The sequence below is a fragment of the Bufo gargarizans genome, chromosome 7 (genome assembly GCF_014858855.1).
Source record: "Bufo gargarizans isolate SCDJY-AF-19 chromosome 7, ASM1485885v1, whole genome shotgun sequence".
Classification (NCBI taxonomy): domain Eukaryota; kingdom Metazoa; phylum Chordata; class Amphibia; order Anura; family Bufonidae; genus Bufo; species Bufo gargarizans.
In genome coordinates this window covers 68,254,620-68,280,216 of record NC_058086.1, presented here as the reverse complement: position 1 = coordinate 68,280,216, position 25,597 = coordinate 68,254,620, and the positions used below count along the sequence as shown (strand labels likewise).

The window sequence follows — 25,597 nt, the reverse complement described above, 5'->3', positions numbered from 1 at the left end:
AGAAAACCCCCCCACAATTGAGCCTATTCCTTAAGGGGTTAAAGAAGGACGAGAATTCACAGTGAAACTAAAACTCATTAACAAGTGATAATTAGTAACCACAAGCAAAACTATCTTAAGGGAGTTTTCCACTATTGAGATTTTTATTTTTACACTTTTTTGTCACCCGATACTGTCACGTGACATCCATTTGGCAGTGTTGGCTTATATGGCTGTGGGCTTTGTAAGGATTGTAGGCCAGTGGTCAATTTTGACTACTATATATTCATTCCATACTTGTTAAGTATTACAAAAAAAACATCTTTAAAAAGGGATGTGCAACACGGGGGTGGGTGGAGAAAGTTATGGCAAATCCCCCGCCCCCTTCCTGAGCAGAACTGCGAGGGGAAGCATACTAACCTGCTTCCCAGCTCCTTCGCTCCACAGCCTCGGCTGTTCTCCTTGTATGTAAACTTACTGTTTGACGACACTGCAGCCAATCGCTTGCTGCAGAAGTGACCTGCTCACCTTGAGTCACATGACCATTTTTGTCATGACGCAAGGGGGACGGGTCACCACTGTGGCCGGCAACTGGCTGCAGCAGCATCAAACAAGTTTACATGCAGGGAGCGCAGTGGAGCAGCCGAGTCCAGGGGGTGGGGGAAGAGCTGGAAAGCAAATAAGTATGCTTCCCTTCTCTGGTCTGCGCAGGAGTGGAGGGCTGCCCCCACTCCCCAAAAGGTGAACCACCCCTTTAACACTCTCCAGAATATTTGTGCATTTACCTTGAGTTCTTGAAGCTGATCAGGCTCATAAAGTTTTGGTGACAGTGCTTGGGCGAGGAAGGCATCAAGTTCCTGGCGCCGGAGTATTCTTATGCCAGGCCACTGCACCATATACCTGAACAAGGAGACAAACGCTTGGAGGTGACGCATTTGTGTTTCAGTAATAAATCGTACAGCACACAATTTCTACAGAATTCATGAAATACCACGAACATGCCTCACATTTATTACATGTCCGTGTCAGATAAATCACAACCGTGCAGGGTTATGTATAGCAGCCGCTGCATGGAATATTAAGAGTTTTTTGAGTTTTCAGAAAACTCAGACATATCAAATATTTTAATTGGTGGGGTCTGAGTGCTGAGACCCCCCACTTATCGCTAGAATTAGGATAGAGAAGCTCTTGCATACCACAGTCTCTCTCCTCGCAGTAGGAGGCGAAGCGGACTCAACAGAAAGTCTATGGGCCCGACTCGATTCAGTCTCTTGCAGCGAGTAAAGCCAATGCCATATGTGAGCGCTTCTCTCGTCTCTTTCTAGGGATCGATCGGGGTCTCAGCGCTCTAAACCCCACTCATAAAAACTTTTGATGTGTCTATGAGATATGAAAAGTGTCCTAAAACTCAGTGACCCTTCAAACAGTGGTCTTTATTCAGACATAGACACCTAATATACTCATCACCTATTTATTGATTTTGTTTATACTATCGGTGGTAAGGAAGTTCTGCCATTTGGGGAGGCGCACCCCAACCACCAGATCAGTACTGCCCGTTGAATATTATAGATGACCTCTAATTCTTTAACATGATGGGATTCATTGACCATGCACAAGATCTGAAAGAGCCTTCTGGTGTAGTGAGGAGACTGGAGCATCCAGTACAACATACAGAATGTGCTCTATGATCCTTTTTGGGAAGAAAACTGCAGAGGGTCTTGCAAGAGTTGCCTGGTATAAAGGAAGCCCACCATTAAATAACCAAAAGGTATCTTGGGAGAATTCACCATAAAAGCTGTGACCACTAACCTTCCTCCACAGCAGCGGTCTTCAACCTGTTCCAGCTGTTGTGAAACTACAACACATTGCAACTGTCAGAGCATGCTGGGGGTTGTAGTTTTACATCAGCTGAAGACCACTCCTCTACAGAGCGTACTGTTTTCTTGCAGACCCACTGTGCATAAGTGCATCCACCTATTATAACCATCAATGTAATCATTGAGAAACGTTATATACTGCACACGGCATGGCGGTATACAATATAATGTGGTGACACAAACATAAGTTGCTGCACAGTTGGCAAATTCTACAACATGACAGAAGTAGTAACAAGTATAAGCTGCTTACCGTAAAACACAGCACAGCACCATGAGGTGAGTGGGCACGTTGGCGGGATTGAGCATGGCTGGTGTGTCAGATCTCATGCATGCCAGAAAAGCTCTCATCCTCCGGTTCTTGTCCTCAACCGCTTTTCCTAACCAAAGTTTCTTTAGATTTGGGCAGGTCCATTCCCTGAAAGCAAGAGCTTCCACGAGTTCTGGGGTCTGTGGGGACTTTCCTTTGTAGGCGGCCCACTCCTTTATAACGACTGGGTAATCTGTAAGGTATATGCAGTAAAAATTAATACCGAGCAGGAAGAGCAAAGTGATACAAGGGACAGTGCCCAAACACTTGGTCCTAGAGGGACTGCATACTTGTGTTATGGAGCTGTAACATGGCACCTATAATGTGTGGGGCCTTCCTGTACACTGGTGTAAGAATAGCAGGGCCATACAGTGCACTATATGGATGCACAACATGTACCCATGACTGTCTGCTATGTAGTAATAGGGACCATGCAGTGTTGTTGAGGCTAGGGGGAAGTGGAGAACTGTATAAATCCAACTTTAGAGAAGAACAAAAGTTTTTAATTTAGTGCACAAATCAACCAATATATGTGGTTTTCAGCCATGCTCAGATTATTGTACTATTTCCAAACAGCCAAGCATGTCCAATATGGTTTCTTTCACCCGATACGGTGGGCAGAAACATTACAGCCATTGTAGGACACCATACTTTTCCATAAACCGCAGCACTCGTGTTCAAGGGCTGTGTACTCATTCACTTGATGTACCAGACACTGCTCATATTATTTAAAAGGGTTATCCTCTGGATAGGTCATCAGTATCTGAACAGTGGGTGCCCGACACCTGGGACCCCTACCGATCAGCTGTTTGAGAAGGCAGTAGCATCGCGGCCTTCTCGCAGCTAACCAAGCACAGTGCCATCTATTTGATAGTGGCTGTGCTTGGTATTGCAGCTCACACTCATTCACGTCAATGGGGCTGAGCTGCGTCTAGGACATGTGACCGATGATCGTGACGTCACGTGGCCTAGGCTAAGCTGAGACAAGGCCGTAGCACTACTGTCAGCGCCTTCTCAAAAAGCTAATCGTTGGGACTCCCGGTTGTGGGACCCCCACCGACTAGATACTGATGACCTATCCTCAGTAAAAACATATCTCGGAAAACCCCTTTAAGTAACATACAACCCACTTTAAAAACACATTTAGCTGCCAACGGAGCTCTGATCCTAGGAGGATAAAACTGAACTGCCCACAGTGGATCACTTACAGAAAGGCTGCATAGTGTTGGTTTTGGTTTGATTGTGACATGTCCAAAGAGCCCACCAACAGCAATCAATTAATGGTTCTGTCCCTTTAATAAATTATTCCCTAATGACTGTCGATCACTCACATTCTGGAGCCATTCTGTTCTTTCTGAATGCCAGACGCTCCGTTTTCTTCCTGCTTTCTGCCAGGCTGAACAGGACTCCGTAGACATACTGGCGCACAGGTCTGTAAAGGATTGCAGCAGGGGGGAGGTCCTTGTTTGCTTCATCTTCAATGGTAACTGGAATTTTTATTTCTCCCTTTTATTAAAATAAAAATGTCTGTCATTATCCACTAAAGCAAACGACAAACCTTAGGGTAGGTTCACATGGCGGATCTTGACGCTGCTGACAATGGTTGTTCACTTTGGATGCCAGCTGCACCACTGAACAGAGCTACACTGCGAGAAGACACCTGCCGTGGTTTCAAGCAGCGCCGGTCCGCACACGTGCCAAGAAATGACATGTCCATTCTTGGCACAGTCGTAGCTCTAAGCCACTGGCAGTGCAGCCTCCAACTGGGAGGTGGACACCGCGTGGCAGCCACCGAAATCTGCCACGAGAAGCCTTTACAGTGAAACAACTTAAGATATCCTCAAAAGTAAAATGTAGTATCAATGTTATACATCTTCATGATATGCCATTTTCCAATAGCAGCATGAGGTATATGTTAATACATTACACACAAAAAACGTGGCTCGTAGTAAGAAACATAAGGAATAGCCGCCTACTTCTATCACATAGGTCTCCCATTATGAGCACCAGAAGGATGCAGTGTGCAGCAGGGTCACTGCATACCTTTGTAAGGATGTGAAAGATGTAGGGGTACATTAACCCTTTCTTGTGACGATGTTCCGCTACTCTCAACACTTCAGGTGCCACGGGAGGCAGCGGAGGAGTCGTGATATCCATGTGGTTCCTGGTGGGCATGGAAAGAAGACAAGGTATCTGTAGCCCTCCCTGGATACCTTTCTTGTCGGTGGCTTTGGATCCTGATGGGGCTGGAGAGGGATTTTCAGTCTGTTAAATAAAAGGGGGGACAAGTTAATAAATGAGGTACAGTGAAACCTTTGTAATGTACCAGATTTCCTGTGACAAATGTAAATTTTTATCTATTATATTAGCCATGTTGTTTGAGTGGACCAGCTACCGAGTAGACCATCTTTCAATGATACGGGATACCTTTGGAGCAATTTTCTATGATTGCACTTTACTCATGTTGAGCTAAAAATCTTTTTTTTTTTTTTTTTTTTTTTAACTGGTCTAGTCTATTTGGCCTATCGTTCAGATAAAAGGATTTAAAAAAATAAAATAATAATCAATCTGTTTGCAGAGTATCACTTCTCAGTCCTGTCAGTTCATGTGAACTCTTATGTCTGATCTTCTGACGTCATAAATAGGGATGAGCGAATAGACTTCGGATGAAACAGCCAAAGTCGATTAGCATAAGGCTCCATTTAGACGTCCGTATGAATGGTCCGGATCCGTTCCGCAATTATGCGGAACGGGTGCGGACCCATTTAATTCTTGTCAGCAATAGCGGACAAGAATAGGCATTTTCTATTATAGTGCTGGTGTCAGTGTTTTGCGAATTCGCAACACACTTACGGACGTGTGAATGGACCCCAATACTTTGTTTGAATACTGTACGGAGCGAGCGATCCGTACAGTATTAGAATGTATTGTCTCCGAAGAGCCGAAGTTATGACTTCAAATAATAACTTCATAAATTGATTTCTACTCTAAAAAAACATTTCCCGAACCCGGGTTCAGTTCCAAGGTATCAGTATTCAAATGAAGTATTATGCAAATCGACTTCACATGTTTCATCCCTAATCCTAAACATTCATTATAGCTAAACTTTTATCAAGCTGATAAGAATATGGTCTCAATGAATGTTTATGAGGTCAGGAGATCGGAGATAAGGCTTCATATGAGCGGTCAGCTGAGGGGATGGAAAAGTGATGTTCCACAAACAGACTTTTTTTAACCCCTGAATCTGAAAAACAGCTGAACATTTCTTTTAATGAAGACAAAATTAAAAAATTATTTTTAGCCTGTGACGAAACCAACCTCGCCACAGTGTTTTGGAGGGGGCTGGTTGCCAGCCTCCTGCCTCAGGATTATGGCCCATACTAACTTTAAAGAAGACAGGCCGGCCGCACAGCTTAAATCTGTCTTTGGAATTGTATTTTGTTATGTGAGGGCACCCAGATAGCTAGTTTAATTGTATTTGTGTGGTCTGAATGCCATTCGCCTAACGATATGCACTCAGACTTGAGCTATCTGGGAATATGTTAAATGTCTGTGGTTGCTGGGAGGGTGTGACATTGTGTGTTTAAATGGTGATTTCTGTCCTGTTGTCCCCACATGTGTATTGGTGATCTCCCCTTTGTCCTGAGAGATAATTGGATTATCCTTCGGTTGTCTCTGGGGCAGAGAGGAGGAAACCATGATGCATTGTGGGGATATGTTGTATCTGTTCGGTGTGTCGCAGTCTCCATTCTGGTTCCCTGGGGGCGTGTCCACCAGATGGGGACCTGCATAAATACGGGCGGGTAGCCCTCAATAAAGTGTTCCTGTTTTATCCTTCATCATGTTGAGACTGGTGTTTGGATAACTGATCAAACTGGGGGATTGCTATACGCTGAAGATTTGCTATACTCCCCTGGCATAACTACTAGCTCTTGTAAGAGCTGTTCCTGCTCTCTGGCTGTAGGAGGTCTGGGGTCTGCAGGGCGTACGGTGTCAAGTGGAGTGCTTGGAGTCCTCGGAAAGCACTAGGAGCATCTATCGACGGAGGTACTCGGTCGGGGTGCCAGGCGTTCCGTTACATAGCCCACAATTAAAAATAAAATATTTTAAAAAGTTGCCACGAAAGTGTTCATGGCCTTTAAAGAGGACCTTTCACAGGTTTTCTTTTGTTAAATTAAGTACCTTTACAGGCAAGATGCTGCTATAACTTTTTTTTCAAACGCCCTTCAGTTGCCCCGCTCTGCCCCCGCTCTGCTTCTGCGTCCTGTATGCTAATAGATAGCATCGGTACAGGGAGGAAGAGACACCAGCGCTTTTCAATGGGCGTCTCCTTCTCCCTGGCTGTGGTGCTGTCCAATCACAATGGACCACGTCACAGCCAGGGAGAAGTTGAGCTGTTTTCTCTCCCTGGCTGTAATGTGGTCCATTGCGATTGGACAGTCCACTGCATACAGGGCGCGAAAACAGAAGAGGGGCACAGCGGGGCAGCCAAAGGGCGTTTGAAAAAAGGAAAAGTTATAACTGCATCAGCGGAGCATACCCTGCTTGTAAAGGTACTTAGTTTAACAAAAACAGTGGAAGGTCCTCTTTAAAGATGTCTTAAATTGTCTTATTTCATGGAAGTGTGTCTGACACCACTACATAAGAAGCTTCACTCTCGTGTACACATTGAATCAAATCCGCTAACACAACTGGCAGATAAACTGGAAAACTCCAAAATGTTCTTCAATCTGCCATGCAATGTGAGCCTGGGTACATGGGAACATTACCTTGGCTTGGTCTGTGGCATCCTTCTTTGATTTGCCAGGTGATTTACTCTTTTTATCCCAATCAGGTTTGGTCCCGCTGATGTGGCTGAAAAGGAAAATGTGAACAAAGTAAAGAAATAAAAAAATAGAAAGAACACAAAACACCAATATTACGCCATGGGGTTTGGGACCTAACCCCAACTATGCAGCTGTTTCAGGCAGCCATGGCGCCAGAAACTACAGTGTACGGAGCTGGAAGCAGACAGCTCCGTGCAATGTGCAGTGGCCGTTTTGGGTACTGCAGCTCAGTTCCCATTGAAGTGAATGGCAGCTGAGCTTGCAATATGCCAGCATTGGAAATTACAGTGTGTATGGAGCCGATCAGCTACAGAGGCCGCCTGAAACAGCTGATCAGTAAGGGGGTTGGAGCGCAACCAATCTGATATTGATGACCTTTCCTGAGGATAGGTCATCAATATTTGTGGTCTGGACAACCCCTTTAAGACAACATGGAGTCCACACTTTTAGGAATTAAGAATATCTTTGGGAAATAAATCAGGGATGAGAGGAATTTGGGTCATCCTTTTGTCACAGTAGCAATGTACACAACAGATTTGCGGTTTGGGAATTTAGGGGGGAGAAAACCCTACAAAGGCCGAAAGGTGGTCATGCATGCCCCACTTTCTGAGATACAGCTATCCATATATGAAATGAAGAACGTTAGTTCTTTCACAAGGGAGGATTTCGATAGAAATAGGAAAAAACTGCTGGTGCAATGAGACAAATGGTGGTGAGCTGAGAGGATAAAGACACTCACTTGGTGGCTCCTCCAGTGCCATCATCATTATCGGATGAGGATGAAGCAGATGACTGTGGGAAGTACGCAGAGTCTACATGGTTTGGGCTCCCGCTCTGCGCTGGGTTGATGGGAGAGGATCGCTCGTACAGGGGGGTGTGTTTGCCTTCATGAGGAATGTTGCTGTAATTGTTCTGCTCAGACACACTTTTGTTTGTTGGACTGACGGTGGCAGTGGATTCAGAAAGGTTGTACGGATATGGACCTTTATGAGGAGCGCCACCTGGGATGGACATGTGAGGTGCCTGTAAACATATGAAGAGTCAAATCTATGGGGCTAGACGATAAAGACCATATATAACAGCATCTCAGTCGGCAGCACTGACTGTTTCCTGTAGTGGACTATTTTCTTCATTTACTTGGATTCCACTGCTGAACTCAAAATTTCTAATAAGCAAAACTATATGGATCAGAATTCTACATTTTATAGCCGCTGAAACTCTGAAAATTTTCCCCATCACAAACTTGATACATCAGCAGACCTGCCGATGAAGTTAATGGAATATATGGGCCAAACAATTGAGGCCCGGCAAGGACATTAAGCAGGTATACAGGTCATTATGGTGCTCATCAGGTATACACATCCACTCTGTCAGGGCTCGTTCACACAAACGTCCACTGTCGGCAATGCACGGGCACCGTCCGTGGGGCAGGCGCATGGGGATCGCAGACCCATTCACTTGAATGGGCCCGCAATCCTTCCACTCCGCAAAGAGATAGAACTTGCTCTATCTTTTTGCGGTGCAGAAGCACTCCGTAGTGTTCAGTGTCTCCGGACTCATTGAAATGAATGGGTCCCCATCCATGATGCGGAATGGCCACAAAACGGTGCCCGTGAATTGTGGATCCGCAATACGGCAACGAGCCCTTACTCTTATAGACCAGGCCTGTGTGGGCCTTAGTCCTGGCAAGGTACAGAACAGAGGAAGGTGATGCCCACAAAGCCAGTCATAGGCCGCAGAAGAGCTGGAATTGCAGGGGGATCAGCGAGGTGAATAATGCTCCTCTTACTCCCTTCACAGCCTTATCTTAAAAAAAATGTTATCCTGCTGGAAAACACCTTTAAATCCACAATATGTAGATTTTCACTGCAAACCTGAACCTTTGCGATGCATTTGGCGTGAAATCTGCAATGGATTTTTTTTTTAATGTCCCATGTGGATGTACCCTCCTTGTGCAAAAGAGGAATCAATGATTTGAGAAGATGGACATACCTGCATCATACCAGGGCCTCTATTTGGTCTGCCTGTTTGAAGAAGAAAAACAGCCCATCAATGAGCAGTAAAGTAACTACATGCAGATATGGAATACACACACACGTGCTCATTATACAGCAGTGCTAACATTATAAGAATATAAACCAGCAGGGAATCACTCAATTGGTGACTGAGGGGTAGAAATACAATAAAGTAGACCTTCTGTTTGTGTCGTCAAAGGCAAGTGAACACATCATCTGACAAGCGTCTTTAACGAGGCCTTACAGGGAGGACTGGGGTTTCCACTTTCTGATCCCGAGCTCCCAGCCAAATATACAAAAAAAAAAAATGTTTCCGTTCAGTCCCCATGTATTCTGAATGGAAAGAGATCCGTTCAGGATGTCTTCAGTTCCAGCAGCATTACGTTTTGTGACCGGACACAAAACCGCTGCAAGCTGCAGTTTTGTTTCCAGTCATAAAAACAAAACAAAACAAAAAAAAAAAAAACAGATCCGGCACTGAAAACAATGTAAGTCAATGGTGACTGATCTGTGTTTTTTTTTTTAGGAGCCTATAAAACCAGATCCATCACCCATTGACTTTCAATGCATTTAGTGACAGATCTGCTTTTTCAGTTTTGATTTCACACAACCACATCCTGATGTGCAAATTCCAGAATGGAGATCCTCTGTTGGATCTCAATAGTGGAATTAACAACCCAAGTGTGAAGGTAGCCAGAACCTCCTCTGATTGCCATTCCCCCCCTGGAAGACAAGACTGTGGCAGGAGTCCAGCCTGTGTCCTGCCCTTTCAAAACAGCTGCCCCATTCAAACTCCATCTAGCTGCACTACTGAATTTGCGGGGTAGGAGGAAGGGATGCAGGACTGGGGTCCATGTTCTGGTCATCGGTGGGGGTCCCAGTGGTCAGACATTTGTTGCTCTTATTTATGACCTATTAGGAGTGGGCGATAAACGATATAGATTTTGTCTATATCGCCCTAGATGACCACGGAGCAGTAGTGATTTGAAGAAGCTTTTTCTCACTCACTGCTGCGTGGCCTTCCGAGTCGGCACCACGTTGCACTGACCAGGGCCTTGCGTGCACACATCGGCACTGCGCTGGCTGACCCTGTGTGTTACATCAGGTCCCTCCCAGTGCATGCTGGGAAGAAGACACGATCCGTCTCCTGCGGACTCCATCAGCCAGCCTGCACCCTGCAGAATAAGTATGTATATTAGCAGGGGCCTGTCTCTACCCGGGGGGTAGAGGGAGTTGGGGCAGCGGTTTGGTTGGAGAATGGTTATGGCATGGGGCTGATGGCGCTGGCTGAATGATGGCAAATGGCAATGGCATAATATATCGCGATATATATTGTTATCGCACATAGTTCAAATTATATCACGATATAGATTTTAGGCCATAACGCCCAGCCCTATCACCTATTCAGTGGTTTCAGTGATTCTCTCTCCTCAATCTAGGAATCAGCAAGGGTCTCAGCATTCAGAACCCCACAGAAAAAAAACTTTTGATATGTTTCTATGACGTATTAAAAGTTTTGTGAAAAGTTTGTGTCCCTTTAAGACGTCTCCTACTGAGGACTCCACCGTCCAGAGCGGAAAACCACTGCAAAGAGCTCCCACTTTGGAAGGCTCAGTGTGACCATGTATTACTTGCTCACCTACTCATGTGAAAAGGCACCAAGTAACATTACATGTTGTTGACTTTGTAGGAGACATGTGCAGCCACCTATAGCTTCCCCCTGGCGATGACTTACAGGAATTACACCTGCCAGACCATCTTTCCAGATTGGAAAACCCTTTAGGGTCTATTCACACGTCCACAAATGTTTTGCGATCCGCAAAACATGGCTGGCCCTGTGATACAAATGCCTTATTATTGTCCGTGGCTGCGGACAAGAATAGGACATGCTCCATCTTTTTTGCGGAACAGAACTACGGTGTGCTGTCCGCATCTTTTGCGTCCCATCAAAATGAATGGGTCTGCACCTGTTCTGCAACGGACGTGTGAATGGACCCTAAAAGGGGTTGTCCGCTTTTTACTATTGATAACCTTTCATCAGGACAGGTCATCAATATCAGTTCAATGAAGGTCCGACTCCCGACACCCCTGCCGATCAGCTGTTTGATAGCAAGGCAGCGCTCGTACCTGCCTTCTCTTCAAAAAGCTGATCAGTAGGGGTGCCGGGAGCCTAACCCCCACCGATCTGATATTGATGACCTATCCTGAGGATAGGTCATCAATAGTAAAAAGCGGACAATCCCTTTTTAATGGGGTTATGCTATGTATAGCATTCATCACCTGTACACAAGATAGGTGAAAATTATTGAATTACTAGGGGTCTGACTTCTCTGACCCCAAGCAATGCAGAGAACGGGGTCCTTGAGGCCCCTAACTGAATAGGGTGGTAAAGCACACATCAGTCCACTGCTCCATTTACTTCTATGGCACTGATGTCAACTGTGCTGTGTCAGTCCCATAGATGTGAACAGAGCAACATGTGCACCACTTCTAATTCACACTGGGGGGGGGGGGGCTCAGTTACCCCTCATCAGGAAAGCTGATCCTAGCAGACCCTCAACGATCCAACATTTATCACTTATCCTGTGGAGAGGTGAGAAATGCTACTCGTAGGATAACCCTCCGTAAAGGGGTTCTCTCACTTCAGCAAATGGCACTTACTAATGTATTGCGATTTTCCATATTGTCTCCTTTGCTGGCTGGATTCATTTTTCTGCCACATTATACACTGCTCGTATCCAGGGGTTAAGACCACCCTGCAGCAATCCAGCAGCAGTGGTTGTGCTTGCACACTATAGGAAAAAGCTCTGGCCTCTCTGGTGACCGGGACCGTGGGATCACACGTAGACACACACTTTTTTCTATAGTGTGCGAGCACGACCACAGCTACTGGATTACAGGGTGGTCTTAACGTCTGGAAACGAGCAGCGTATATTGGGATGAAAAAATGAATCAAGCACAATACATTAGTAAGTGCCTTGTATTACTTCTCTCTACATGATAAATGCCGTTTGCTGAAGTGAGAGAACCCCTTTAAACATAAACATCTCAATCTTGAACGCACATTGCATTTTCACACTAAATACAAAATACATACTGATGTTCGGAGAGGAACTTCCCTTTCAGAGGGAATGACCGGAAACACAAGTGGTAACCCTTCAGAATTCATAGCCATGACCCCAAGTTACAAAGCACTGAATATTTCAAGCCGCGGTCATGGAAAGCATTGGTTTTTGGGGAAATAATTTTTCACACTGACCAGGGTATGGCGCTGCTGAGTATGGCAAGGGTTTGTTGGTGGCTCTGTAGTAAGCGACTGCTCTCTTGAACCGGGAAACTTTGTCATCCGTCCTTGACTGAAAAACAAAATTAACGAAATATAAAAAGGTTAAGGCGAAAACATCTGAAGATCCTCTCACATAAGTAGTCCACCCCGAACCATCACACACCCCACTGTCATGTAGTAATATGATCCAGCCTCCAACATCACCACCACATACCCAACCATAAAAAACAAGATTTTTGTCAAACTTACCAGTGAAATCTCTTTCTCGCTCTTCTATCACCACAATATTAATACTAATTCTGCCTGGTTGCTCCTTAAAGCTGGCCATACACTTGAGATAGCTCTTGGTCGAATGACTGTTTGACCGATAGCTACCCCGCCTGATTACCGAGATTGCATGCGTTGTGAATGGGAGAGTGGAATAACAGACATCTTCAGTGGATAGCTTTTCTTCTGGGGAAAAAAAAGGAACTTTTCTCTCTCCTTGACATCTGCTGTTGAAGGAGAGTCTGGAGGCCACATCCATACACATTACATGGTCAGCCAATCCCACCGAAATCAATGAAATGTGTACGGCCAGCTTAAAGGGGTTGTCCAGGAATGAATAATTTGTAACAGCTAACGCGTCTGCCCTACCGAAAGGATCATATTTGTCTGCTGCACTCCTCTCTGGTCCTCCGCACTGGCTCCTGCACCTTCATCATCTGGTCTGGGCCGGGTTTGTCTTCTTCCTCCCTGGCATGATCACTTGATCCTGTCTAGCCAACTGCTGTCTTGTGGACACATCACTCCTGAAGCCAGGGGTCAGCTGAAGAGGATCAGGTGGCCATGCCAGGGAGGAAGAATTCAAACCCTGGAGCAGAAGATGGAGGCACAAGAGCAAGCACAGACGACCAAAGCAGTTGGGAGCAGGTAAGGGTGGGTTCACATCAGCATTCTGGATTCCGCTATGGCTTTCCGTTATAACATGGGAATCATAAAGGATCAGTCAGTCATTGACAGGACTTTTTTTTCCGTTCTGCATAACGGGAACCAGGACAGATCCATTATGCTGCCTATAGACTTGTATTATGACGGAATACAAAACGGAAGCCTTTGCTTTTGGTTTTCATATCTTGAACTGATCAGGGCTAACAAGCTTGAAACAAAAATCATATATAGAATATATGTCACTGAAGCTAATGTGAATACCCTTTAAAACGTCACTTAACTTAAAACGTATACCCGCAAACAGAAAATATGAAAAAGATGCCTGTGGGAGACGTACAACATAATAGGGCTTAGACACATTAAGGAAAAGTTACCGCATCCGCGGTTACTCACGATACTGTAGGTAGGATACAGGTGGGGCTGAAAAATAACCAGCGAGGACACTTCAGGTTCTCCACGCAAGTGGTGTCACTCCGGATGAAGGCAAAAACTATCCAGGGTTGTAATCTACCGGTTCATCCCAGGAAGAAAGGTATCAGCTCTTCAAAATGCCGGACAATATTGATGATAGACATCCGCTTATAGGCAAATGGCAGGCTCTCGCTATCAGTCTACACTCTCCCTGCCTACAAGCAGAGTAATCGCCCCGAAAGGCGCGGCCCCACTTCTCGGTGGTTGCACCGTACTAAAGAATCCCTACCTAAAGGAGGTTTCCCAGTTGTTAGGTAGCCTGTAGTCAAGAATGAATAGTCCTTATAGTGTCCTGTCTCCACTATCAAACTGCCGACGCGTTTCCCCAGCTCAGGTGCATCGGTTCATCAGGGGAGGAAATCTTCAAAGCACAATGGCACTGGCATGATAATGGCCAATGTAATGGCCTGCGGCATTGTTCGGCATTGTGAAGAGCTTATACCTTTCTTCCTGGGATGAAGCGGTAGATTACAACCCTGGATAGTTTTTGCCTTCATCCGGAGTGACACCACTTGCGTGGAGAACCTGAAGTGTCCTCAGAGGTTATTTTTCAGCCCCACCTGTATCCTACCTACAGTATCGTGAGTAAAAGCGGATTCTGTAACTTTTCCTTAATGTGCCTAAGGCCTCTTTCACACTTGCGTTGTCCGGATCCGGCGTGTACTCCACTTGCCGGAATTACACGCCGGATCCGGAAAAACGCAAGTGTACTGAAAGCATTTGAAGACGGATCAGTCTTCAAAATGCTTTCAGTGTTACTATGGCACCCAGGACGCTATTAAAGTCCTGGTTGCCATAGTAGTAGTGGGGAGCGGGGGAGCGGTATACTTACAGTCCGTGCGGCTCCCGGGGCGCTCCAGAATGACGTCAGAGCGCCCCATGCGCATGGATCATGTGATCCATGCGATCACGTCATCCATGCGCCTGGGGCGCCCTGACGTCACTCTGGAGCGCCCCGGGAGCCGCACGGACGGTAAGTATGCTGCTCCCCGCTACAGTTTACCATGGCTGCCAGGACTTTAGCGTCCCGGCAGCCATGGTAACCATTGAGAAAAAGCTAAACGTCGCATCCGGCAATGCGCCGAAACGACGTTTAGCTTAAGGCCGGATCCGGATCAATGCCTTTCAATGGGCATTCATTCCGGATCCGGCCTTGCGGCAAGTGTTCCGGATTTTTGGCCGGAGCAAAAAGCGCAGCATGCTGCGCTATTTGCTGCGGCCAAAAAACGTTCCGTTCCGGAATGGAAGACATCCTGATGCATCCTGAAGGATGGACTGTCCATTCAGAATGCATTAGGATAATCCTGATCAGTATTCTTCCGGCATAGAGCCCCGACGACGGAACTCTATGCCGGAAGACTATAACGCAGGTGTGAAAGGGCCCTAAGCCCTATTGTGTTTTACATCTCCCACCGGCATCTTTTTGATTAATATTTTGTTTGTAAGTATACGTTCTTGAAACCACAAGACACGGTTAAATAAACGGCTGTATGATTATTGTCTGCATCCGTGTTATATACCAGCAGTTCAGGATGAACACTTAGCCCCAGGGGACATAAAGGAATGACCTATTTGGCGCTGCCTGCAATAATTGCATGAGCAATTAACCCTATCCTCTGTTTCAAGAAAGCAATGTCATACTTCACAGGCCATCAAATACTTCATTCCACCTCTTCACTATCTCACTACTTTTTGACATCTTGCTGGTAACATGTTAATTTGACTAGTGTCAAGACCTTAGGCACGGCTCAGGGTTATCTGTAACTTGTAAAGCCTAGCACAAAGCTAAGTCAATAGCTGCACAGAGGTATTTCTTGAAAACCTTGCATTTCCAAAGAGAGCTGGAGAGCTTATACTATATTCTGTTAGGGTCCATTTACACGGCCCAAATTCCAAGAGCGCCCATGGACGATAAAGCAACTCGAGTGCTGGTTTGAAAGGCCTTTACATAGTCTGATGGAAAGTACATGGGAGGCTAAAGGATAGTCCACAGGGGAGGGAAAGTACATGGGAGGCCGAAGGATAGTCCACGGGGGAGGTAGGGGATGGAAAGTACATGGAAGGCCTATGGATAGTACACAGGGGACGGAAAGTATATGGGAGGCCTACGGATAGTACACAGGGGACGGAAAGTACATGGGAGGCCGATGGATAATGACGGGGGGGGACAAGGGGGTGGGGGTGGACGGAAAGCACATGGGAGGCCAAAGGATAGTGCACGGGGGACAGAAAGCATATGGGAGGCCGAAGGATAGTGCACGGGGGATGGAAAGTACATGGGAGACTAATGGAAAGTGCACGAGGCAAGAGCACTGGTTACAGAGGTTTGAGGAGTCATGTCAGTAATTTATTTACCTGTGAATGCTGGAAAACATCATTAGAAATAGAGGCCAAATCATTGGTATCCTTAATATTACGGACATAGTCAGCAACCGCTTTGATCACAACATCACAAGGGGGTAACACAAGCTGGTGAGCACGGACCTAAAAGGGAAAAAATAATGTGAATATTAAATCTATCAGTCAAAATAACAGCTGCACTGCGATTAGTTGCAATAGGTAAAGATACATCCCCACCAAATGTTTTTCCTTTTTTCTAACTAGAAAATCAGCCCCTTTCCTGTAAGATTAGTCACAACCAGAAGCTGGGACTACTTTTGTGTTGCAGAAACATAAGATGTGCTCCCTGCGGATTTCACCCTGTGCAAAGTGGAAAACCTGTGGCAAAAATCTGATATGCTATGCCCCGAATTCACCAGGATTCTCTTCATTACACTCAGGGAGGTATCTCCCAGGCAAAAAACAAAACAAAAAAAAACATCTCACTAGCACCACTTTTTGGAAGGGGTTCTGCACTTTGTTTAAACTGATGATCTATCCTCTGGATAGATCATCAGCATCTGACCGGCGGCGATCCGACACCCGGGACCCCCGCCGATCAGCTGTTTGAGAAGGCAGCGGAGCTGCAGCAGTGCCATGGCCTTGTCACCGTTTACCGCCGGCCCAGTGACGTTACGACTAGCACCAACTGGCCTGGGCGGGGTTAAGCTCTGTTCACTTGAATGGAGCATAGCCCCGTCCAGGCCAGTTGATACAAGTCGTGACGTCACTGGGCCGGCGGTAAACAGTGAGAAGGCCGCGGCACTGCTGGAGCTCTGCTGCCTTCTCAAACAGCTGTTCGGTGGGGGTCCCATGTGTCGGACCCTTGTTGATCAGATGCTGATTGATGATCTATCCAGAGGATAGATCATCAGTTTAAACAAAGCGCAGAACCCCTTTAAGGAGACTAGCTGTGTATGCATACTTCCAAGAGAAGAGAATCATGAGATCAGTGGAGGTCTGATCAGCAGCGTGAGGCTCAATGGAGCTCTGGGAAGAGCCGAGGCTTCCTCGCAGCCCACCAAGCACAGCGCCGACCCCCACACCTCCATTTGCTTGAGTGGGGGGTGAGCTACGCCTTGGTTCTGTGACCGATGAACCCGATTTTATTCACTCCTTCTGGGGCGAACTCTGATTATCTGGAGATGGTTCGGTGAACAGTGTGGAAAGGAGGAATAGACATCTTCAAGGTCTACACTGGACCTGCTGCACAAACCGCATAGGACCTCGCTGCAATACCACCAGTGTGAACAGCTTCCAAAATCCCTTTTTTGGGTTATGAACTATAAATATAAGCGTTTGATTTGCACCTTTACTTCCGGTTCTTAATCTTGCTGATTTTCAGTGCGTGTGAATTGTTCTATATAGGGGCCTGACAGATTTCTCCCTTTTTTACCTGCTCACCAACAATTGAAAGTAGTGCAACATCCTCTATTAATAATTTTAGTTGAACTATTAAACTTGGCACAACCCTTAAAAAAAAAAAAAAAAAAAAAAACACTCAAAAACCCAACAACTGGCACAAGACGTGGCACTGATAAACCTGCCTGCACATACTGGAATGTCACCAGCATCACAAAGCATCCACTACCCCCTACTCCCCTTTAGGTTTTCGAGTCCTGGCGACTGAAAAGCAGCCATCGCTGTTTAGTGACCTGCGGCCTTACATTCCTATTCAGCCACATCCCGTACAAACATTTTAAGTGCCTGTAAACAAGCGGCACATTCGTCACGGTCATTCAGCTAACAAACTATTACAGCAATGAACAAGGATCCGCTGCTCCGACTGCCTTCTCTCAAAGCAGAAACCAGGACAAAAGGCGCCTGCCCAGGTCACCAGTGTCAACCCCTGGTGGGTCTCTAAAGTGGCCCAGACACATCTCACAGTGTCATCTAGTGACAAAAGCCACTGAAAACAATTGAGAGGCAATTACCATTTTCTTGCCATTGTTTGTCTCGTCTTTAAGCCCCCTTTACACGGCTCACTTGAGCAGACGACTGAGGGGAAGGAAGCGTTCCTCCTTAGCAGGATAATAATCCTATTATCTGATGAATTTCATCGGGTAATCGGCGACACCTTCACACCGGCAGATTATTGCCAACGAGTGTCCCTATGAACACTTGTTAGCAATGATCTGCCTGAGGTTTGGGCAGTTTAAAGGGGCCTTTAGACATTGGAGGCATATTGCTAGGGACCCTCGCCTAACTCCAGAACGCAATTTATAGCGCACGCCATATTAGTGCAATACTCTGCGACTTTTTGAGCTTTTCCAAGGTCACAAGAAAATGGGAGTGGCTTAGTGGGAAGCCTGGGCTTCTTGTGGACCACCGCATTTACTATATCGTTCTCTTTCACCAGAAACTATAGCCGAAGTATATACCAGCCCCATGCTGGCGTAGACTTCAGCTCCTGGCGCATGGAAGGGGAGGGATATGTCTCTCACGTCAGCGCAGGGATCAAGACTGGTGTATGGTCTGGGCAGCACGGTCGCTCAGTGGTTAGCACCAGTGATGGCCAGTTCGCAGTGTTCACCAGCGAATACATGCGAGCTGCCATCTTAACTCAAGTCCGGCAATGTACAGGTAAGTCCTTGCCTGTGCGCGAGCCGGTCTGAAACAAATGCGGTTACCGGGAGCTGGCAGTTCCGAGAACAGCCAGATGAAGGCCCCCGGCGGCTGAACTCGGAACTGCCAGCTCCCGGTGACCGCATTTGTTTCAGAACGGCTCGCGCACAGGTAAGGACTTACCTGTGCATCGCCGGACTTGTGAGTTAAGATGGCAGCTCACATGTGTTCGCTGGAGAACACTGCAAACTGGCCATCACTGTTGCCTTGCAGAGCTGGAGTCCTGGGTTCGACAGGACTGCATGGAGTTTGCAGAGTATGTTGCTACATAGTGAGAATAATAAATGGATAAAAATGGGTACGCCAGTCTTGATAAATGTCCCTCAAAGAGCTAAAATCTGGAGGCAGAGACTTGGCAAAGCTCAGCATTGCAGTCACGGGCTGTAGGCCTGTAACCAAAACGCAGCCGGTTCTAGATTTGTTAGAAAGGTATCGTCATGTTCTATACCAGTGGTGGCGAACCTATGGCACGGGTGCCAGAGGTGGCACCCAGAGCCCTCTCTGTGGGCACCCGCTCCCTGGTATGGTGTACCAGTATGCCTTAGACTTTTCCTGCCATTCATCAGAGCAGGGCTCACTATGAATGGCACAGGCAGCGCACTGAATGTAGGCAGGCTATTACAGCTACATGATAAAGTACATGGAAGATATACTATATTGGCATTCAGGTTAAAGTGCGTGTTGGCACTTTGAGATAAATAAGTGTGTTTTGGGTTGCAGTTTGGGCACTCGGCCTGTAAAAGGTTCGCCACAACTGTTCTATACAATGTCTGATTTTCATTTTTTACATCAATCGTGGAATAATCCCTTTGAATAAACTCTAGATAAGGTAAAATGTAGGAATCCCATACGGTGTACAGTACACACAAGTTCTTCACCTACTTTCAATGAAGCCAATGGATGATCTGGGCCAAGTAAGCTCCAATGGAAAGCGGCTAAATCTTCATCCGGCAAGATGTGGTTCCCTGAAAAACAGCAAGAAGAATAAGAGGAATCCTGATCAGTTTCAGCTTTAAAGTTACGGTACTTCACTTATGGTTGCAATAAATATGTGAGGCTCCGGTCACATCCTATAAGGTGGGGGCGGTAGTGCCACTCTGGTTTACCAGCTTGTGCTAAAAGCCGTGTAAGTATCCCCCCCATTGATCACATTATTGATAAATGTCACTGTACTGATCAGACTCCAGTCCTCATTTTGGTGCAGACATAGGATATCAGCAGTGTATGTTTGGCACAGGCACTAGAAAAGTTTCTGGCGCATATATTCAACATATCCATATACCCCCATGGAGTGCAAAAAATACGATGCTAATTTTATAAGAAGCATCCAATATATTAAAAACTACATATGAGATTTTTTTTAAGATAGGAATACGTATGCCACTGCAGTGGCTTATGTTGGAGACATGCTCCCGGAAAATCCTCCCCAACGTATACGTTTGACGCACACTGTGAGCGGAGTGTGAAATTTTTTTCCAGAACGAGAAAAGTTTCATGGCGCTCAGGGCGTTGAAAACGTAAGAGGGAAGCGAACAGCCGTAGGCCACCTGCTGCATGATTTTTATCCCCTGTCCTGCACCTGGATAGGACAGCAGATTAAGGCCTCATGCACACGACCGTTGTTCTATTCCGTTGTTCTTTTCCGTTGTTCTTTTCCGTTGAAAACTCTGCTAATGCACGGTTTGCCATCCGTGTCCGTGATTCCAATCCGTCAAAAAATATATAACCTGTCCTATTATTTTCGCGGAAAACGGTTTGCGGACCTATTCAAGTCAATGGAACTGCTAAAAAATGCGGAGGCACACAAGATTGTCACCCGCGTCCGTTTTTTTCCTATCATTTGCATGGCAAACCTGTGAGACTTTTTTTTACATTCCTTTATGTCTGGTGGTCCACTGAAAATAAAGGAAGACACGGAAACAAAAACGGATCACGGAACAACGGAACCCCATTTTGCGGAACGGAACACAACAACGGTCGTGTGCATGAGGCCTTAAGGAAATGTGCGAGTTAAAATCAGATAGTAACACAAGCTGTGATATCATGAATTGTGAATGGTGGACCCTGTCTTATCTGTACACAGAGGTGATATCATTACAGGCAGGATTAGAATGATAGATAAGCAGGTAACTGCAGTAAAGTCATGTGTACAGACCAAGAAGTGGGGGCTATCATTCGACATTGCGGTCAGTGTGAAAACTGCAGGATTTTATGTTTTTGTTTAAATATAGTGACATGGAAAGATAAAAATATAAAAAATACTTAATATGTTAAATATACAAACGTGATTTAAAATACTAGGTCGTTTTCTGATGACACATTCCCTTTAATAAAGAAGGAGTTTGTCCTACTTTTCTTCAGTCTGGACTGATGCATGGACTACCCTACTGCACTGAGCACCACCACCGCCATCATACGGCTTCACTCGCTACCGTGTATATTGGCTCGTGAATGGCCTCCACCTGGACAGTGCTGACGGTTTATTCTTTAATCGCTGACTGTGTGAATAGACCCTAAAAGACTGCGGAACTGCGAAATTGCAGAACTTATGCGGACTCATTCATACGGTCAGGTGAATGAGCTCATTCACATGACCGTATGAATGAGTCCGCATCCGTTACGCAATTTCACAGTTCCGTTCTGTGGCCTCGCAATTGCGGACAAGAATAGGCATTTTCTATGACTGCGGCGGCCATGTGCGGTCCGCAAAACACTACGGTCGTGTGAATGTAGCCTAAAACTGAAGGCAACACCCTGGTAGGATCTCTTTGGCTCCTCCATTTTATTTGCACCAATTTTTTTTTATAAACCTCCTTCATTGTCTGCTCAAGTTATGAGGGTGCTCTGGGCCCAGTATCAGCTAGGCCCAGAACCAGTATCACCATTAAAGTCTTCAAGAAAAAGATTCCCTAAAGTCTGCTCTATCTTGACGGAAGCAAACTAGAGGCTGAATTTTTACACAGGAATGGAAATAGGACAAACGCAGCGAGTATTACAGTATGTACGCTGCCATCCAAGCATGAAAACTGCTCCTCTAGGAACCACTTTCTACCATTGTGACCCAGTACACTTATACATGCAGACACCCAGCGCACCGGCCTCCTAGTTACAATTACAGGCAAATTTCAGAGCGCGGGGAACAATGAGGCACTTCTGGCTGAGGCCGCAGAATGAGCTGGGCCGCCTCCATTGGAGATTAGCACCTGACACCCCACTGAAGGATTCCGTAACCTTGACAACGGAGCAGGCCTCACCGGGCAAAGCTGTAATGATCGTCTCACACAGACATGCTCTGACCAAAGACTACGCACAGGGAAAAAATAAAATGGCAATTTATTTCAATGCCGCCTTTAATGATGGTATTAGCATGACGTTCACACAAGGATTCTGTCAAATGATGGACGTTTAGGGCCCTGGATCCTTTGCAGATGCTTCTTTGATTTTCTTACCAGGTTATGTACCATGTCACATTACTGTTCCCATACAGATACGCAACGCAAGTCACATTTTGGATCTGTAAGGCTACTTTCACACTAGCGTTCGGGTGTCCGCTTGTGAGTTCCGTTTGAAGGGGCGCACAAGCGGCCCCGAACGCATCCGTCCAGCACTAATGCATTCTGAGTGGACGCGGATCCGCTCAGAATGCATCAGTCTGGCAGCGTTCAGGTGTCCGCCTGGCCGTGCGGAGGCGTTCGGATCCGTCCAGACTTACAATGGAAGTCAATTAGGACGGATCCATTTGAAGATGACACAATATGGCTCAATCTTCAAACGGATCCGTCCCCCATTGACTTTCAATGTAAAAGTCTGGACGGATCCGTTCAGGCTACTTTCACACTTTTTACAATATAATGCAGACGGATCCGTTCTGAACGCTAGTGTGAAAGTAGCCTTAACTGTGCATTAAAGAGGTATTCCGGTAGGTACAAATTATTATAACTATCAGATCAGTGGCGGTACTACCGTTGGCGCCCTGCTCTGTTGCTTCAGAAAAAATTCCTTGTGGGATTTCTCTGGACCAACACTCTTTTTATTGTGTGTTTTTTTTTTATATATTCCCATCTAGGACATTGGGGTCATATCTCTGGGATATGCTCCCAATGTCTGATAGAGGTGGGTCCCACACCTAGGACCTGAACCTATCCTTAGAATGGAGCCCACAATGTGACAGAGCGCTCGCCACCCTCCATTCATTTCTATAGGTACGTTCAGCTATTTTCGGAAGTCCCATTGAAACAAATGGGAAGTGCGCCGTGCAAGCGCGGCCACTGCTCCATTTACTTCTGTGGTGAATGGAAAACCCTCCAGCACTTTGCAGACGCCGATAGGACCCGCTTTTCTGATGACTGTTTGAAGTTGTGAGCTGACAACTTTTTCTTGTACATAAGGGTGCATTCACACGACTGTATGTATGTTGCAGTCCGTAAAACAGGTACCGCAAAAAATACAGATGACTGTTTCATCTGTTTTTTTTTTTTTGCAGCCCCATTGTAACAATGCAGACTGCGGAAAGGACACACAGACGTGGACATTGCAGTCCCAATGAAATAAATGGGACTCCATCAGACCCGCAAAAAAATGCAGATCGGATGCAGAGCAAAACTATGGTCATGTGAATGGATCCTCATCCAGTTCAGCTCTGCCTGTGTACATTGCCCCCACAAGGGGCTCCATTAGATGTCCAAGTCGCAGTAAAATAAAAATAAAATAAAAAGTGACTTATTGGGCGACATACATGCCAAGAATATTTTTTTAAAAATAAGCAAATATATATCATAAAAATAGAAAGAAAAGAGTCACGTAGTCGGCAAGTGGCCGGAATGGATGCCAGAGGTCAATCATTACATGCACAACTGCTTATATTTTAACTTTAAAGACCCCTTCAAATGGGCTGACAATTGAGGCACTTATCTAGGAGGAGAATTCCTGATAATTGCCCTGTCTACATGTGCCACCAATTACACGATGAATGAGCAAATTCTCGTTTAGCGGACGAAAGTATTGCTATCGCGGTCTCCTAAACCATAGTTTCTGGGCAGCATGTCGTGCTGTGCAAACAAAGTAAGCGGGAAAAGGAAAAACTCTCCTGTCTTGTTTGTAAAATGGGTGGGTAAAGGAAAGTTCCTTTAACCCCCTCCCCTGCCCCTGGGGTCCCTGGATGCTGCACATGGGGTAGAAAGGATCTTAAAATGTGCCAATTTTTTTTCTTCTGACAGTTAAAACTAGGGATAAGTGAATCGACCATTTCCTGAACTCTGGTTCGGTTCCAAGGTACCACTTGGAACCAAACCAGAATGCGGGAAAAAGTTTATTACATAACAAATTCATTTAAGTTATTGCGCAAAGTCTTGCGAGAATTCGCTAAGCAATAACTTCGGCTCATCGGAGCCAATACATTCTAATGCTGTACAGAGCTGCTCCGTACAGTATTAGAACGGAGTTTTATGCCAATCGACTTCGGATGTTTCATCCGGAGTTGATTCGCTCATCCATAGTTAAAACCATATAACAACACTTATCCTGTTTTTCTAATCTGTTTTAATTTTTTTATTCCATTTCAGGAACATTATTACGGGGGCGGCCATCTTGCCTGAGCCGTTTTGCAACAGCATTTACAAAGCATTAAGAAAACAGCTTTTACGGCAGCCCTATGGGCCTCAGACACAATGGTCTGGAGCTGACCCTATTGACTTCTATGGGAGTGTTTTCTAGGCATGCTCGTTGACCTGTGCAGAGGTCAGAAGGGAGAAGATAAGCTGTGATATCACCTATGGTCAATGGCAGATCCTGTCTTTTCTATACACAGAGGTGATATCATTACAGGCAGGATTAGAATGACAGATAAGAAGATAACTGCAGTAAAGTGATCTGTACAGACCAAGGAGTGGCAGCAATTATTAGGCTTAGTGGCTAGTGCGAAAACTGCAGGATTTTATGGTTTTTATTTAAATATATTGAAATGGAAAATTAAAAACATCAGCAAAAATTCTTTAACAATATGTTAAACATAAAAACGTGATTTAAACAATTGTTCATTTCCTGATGACACATTCCCTTTACTTGCTTCTCTCTAAAGCCTCATTCACACATCAGTGTTTCACGGACGTGTGCTATACGTGTTCTCCATGGACAGCACATGTCTCCATTCATTTTAAAGTGTGTATTTAGACATCAGTGTTTTAGCGCGGATGCATGCTCTATTTTGTCTGTCACGTCCATTATAGTCTATGGGTCAGTGAAAACCACGGATGCCATCTGTGTTGCTGTGTTGCATCCGCGTTTCATGGATCATTAAGAAGAGATGCTTTGAAAATTATTTTTCAGCTGTTCAGTGTCAGTGAAACACGGATGCAACACGGAGAGCAAAAAAAAAAAAAAAAAAGACACACTGACCCTATACAAACAGCTTCACGGATGCATCACTGACCACCTGCTCGCGGATTTGAGCTCGGACACGGATGTGTGAATGAGGCTGAACTTCAATATTGTACCTAGAATTATGTTCCTGGTATCTAAGCTTTAAGTTAAAGCAATTGCCTCATAAGAACATCATCTTCCCTTATCCACAGGATAGGAAATAAGTGTCTGATTGGCGGGGGTCCAAGATGATTGCACAAATGGGGGCCAGTTGCTGCTTCATTCAAGTCCGCGGGGCTGCCCGGAGATAGACAATTGTCCTCCTGTTATCACACAGCTGAATGGGGCAGCTGACGTGCATACCTATCTGCCACTCAGCTCCTGTTCTCCAGATTGGTGGGGGACCCGGTGGTCGGACCCCTGCCAATTAGACACTTTTTCCCTAACCATTGGAGAGGAGATAAGTTGTTGTAATGAAACCACCCTTTAAAATGGCACAAGATCTAAGTTCTAAGCCTTATTTTCTAGTCGTAGACATTACAGCA

The 25,597-nt window shown here is 45.7% G+C and overlaps 1 protein-coding gene across 2 annotated transcripts in view; it reads right to left on the bottom strand.

Annotated features, from left to right (window-relative positions):
• FAM120A (family with sequence similarity 120A) overlaps nt 1-25,597 on the bottom strand; it is a 59,653-nt gene that overhangs the window by 18,345 nt on the left and 15,711 nt on the right. For both annotated transcript variants that reach the window (XM_044300536.1, XM_044300537.1), the window contains exons 3-12: nt 19,578-19,660; nt 16,047-16,175; nt 12,264-12,360; nt 8,982-9,013; nt 7,729-8,012; nt 6,933-7,017; nt 4,207-4,428; nt 3,495-3,669; nt 2,107-2,356; nt 765-879 (exon numbers count right to left, since the gene is read on the bottom strand). In XM_044300536.1, the coding sequence (XP_044156471.1) occupies nt 765-879; nt 2,107-2,356; nt 3,495-3,669; nt 4,207-4,428; nt 6,933-7,017; nt 7,729-8,012; nt 8,982-9,013; nt 12,264-12,360; nt 16,047-16,175; nt 19,578-19,660 (1,472 nt within the window). The remainder of the gene's footprint in view (nt 1-764; nt 880-2,106; nt 2,357-3,494; nt 3,670-4,206; nt 4,429-6,932; nt 7,018-7,728; nt 8,013-8,981; nt 9,014-12,263; nt 12,361-16,046; nt 16,176-19,577; nt 19,661-25,597) is intronic.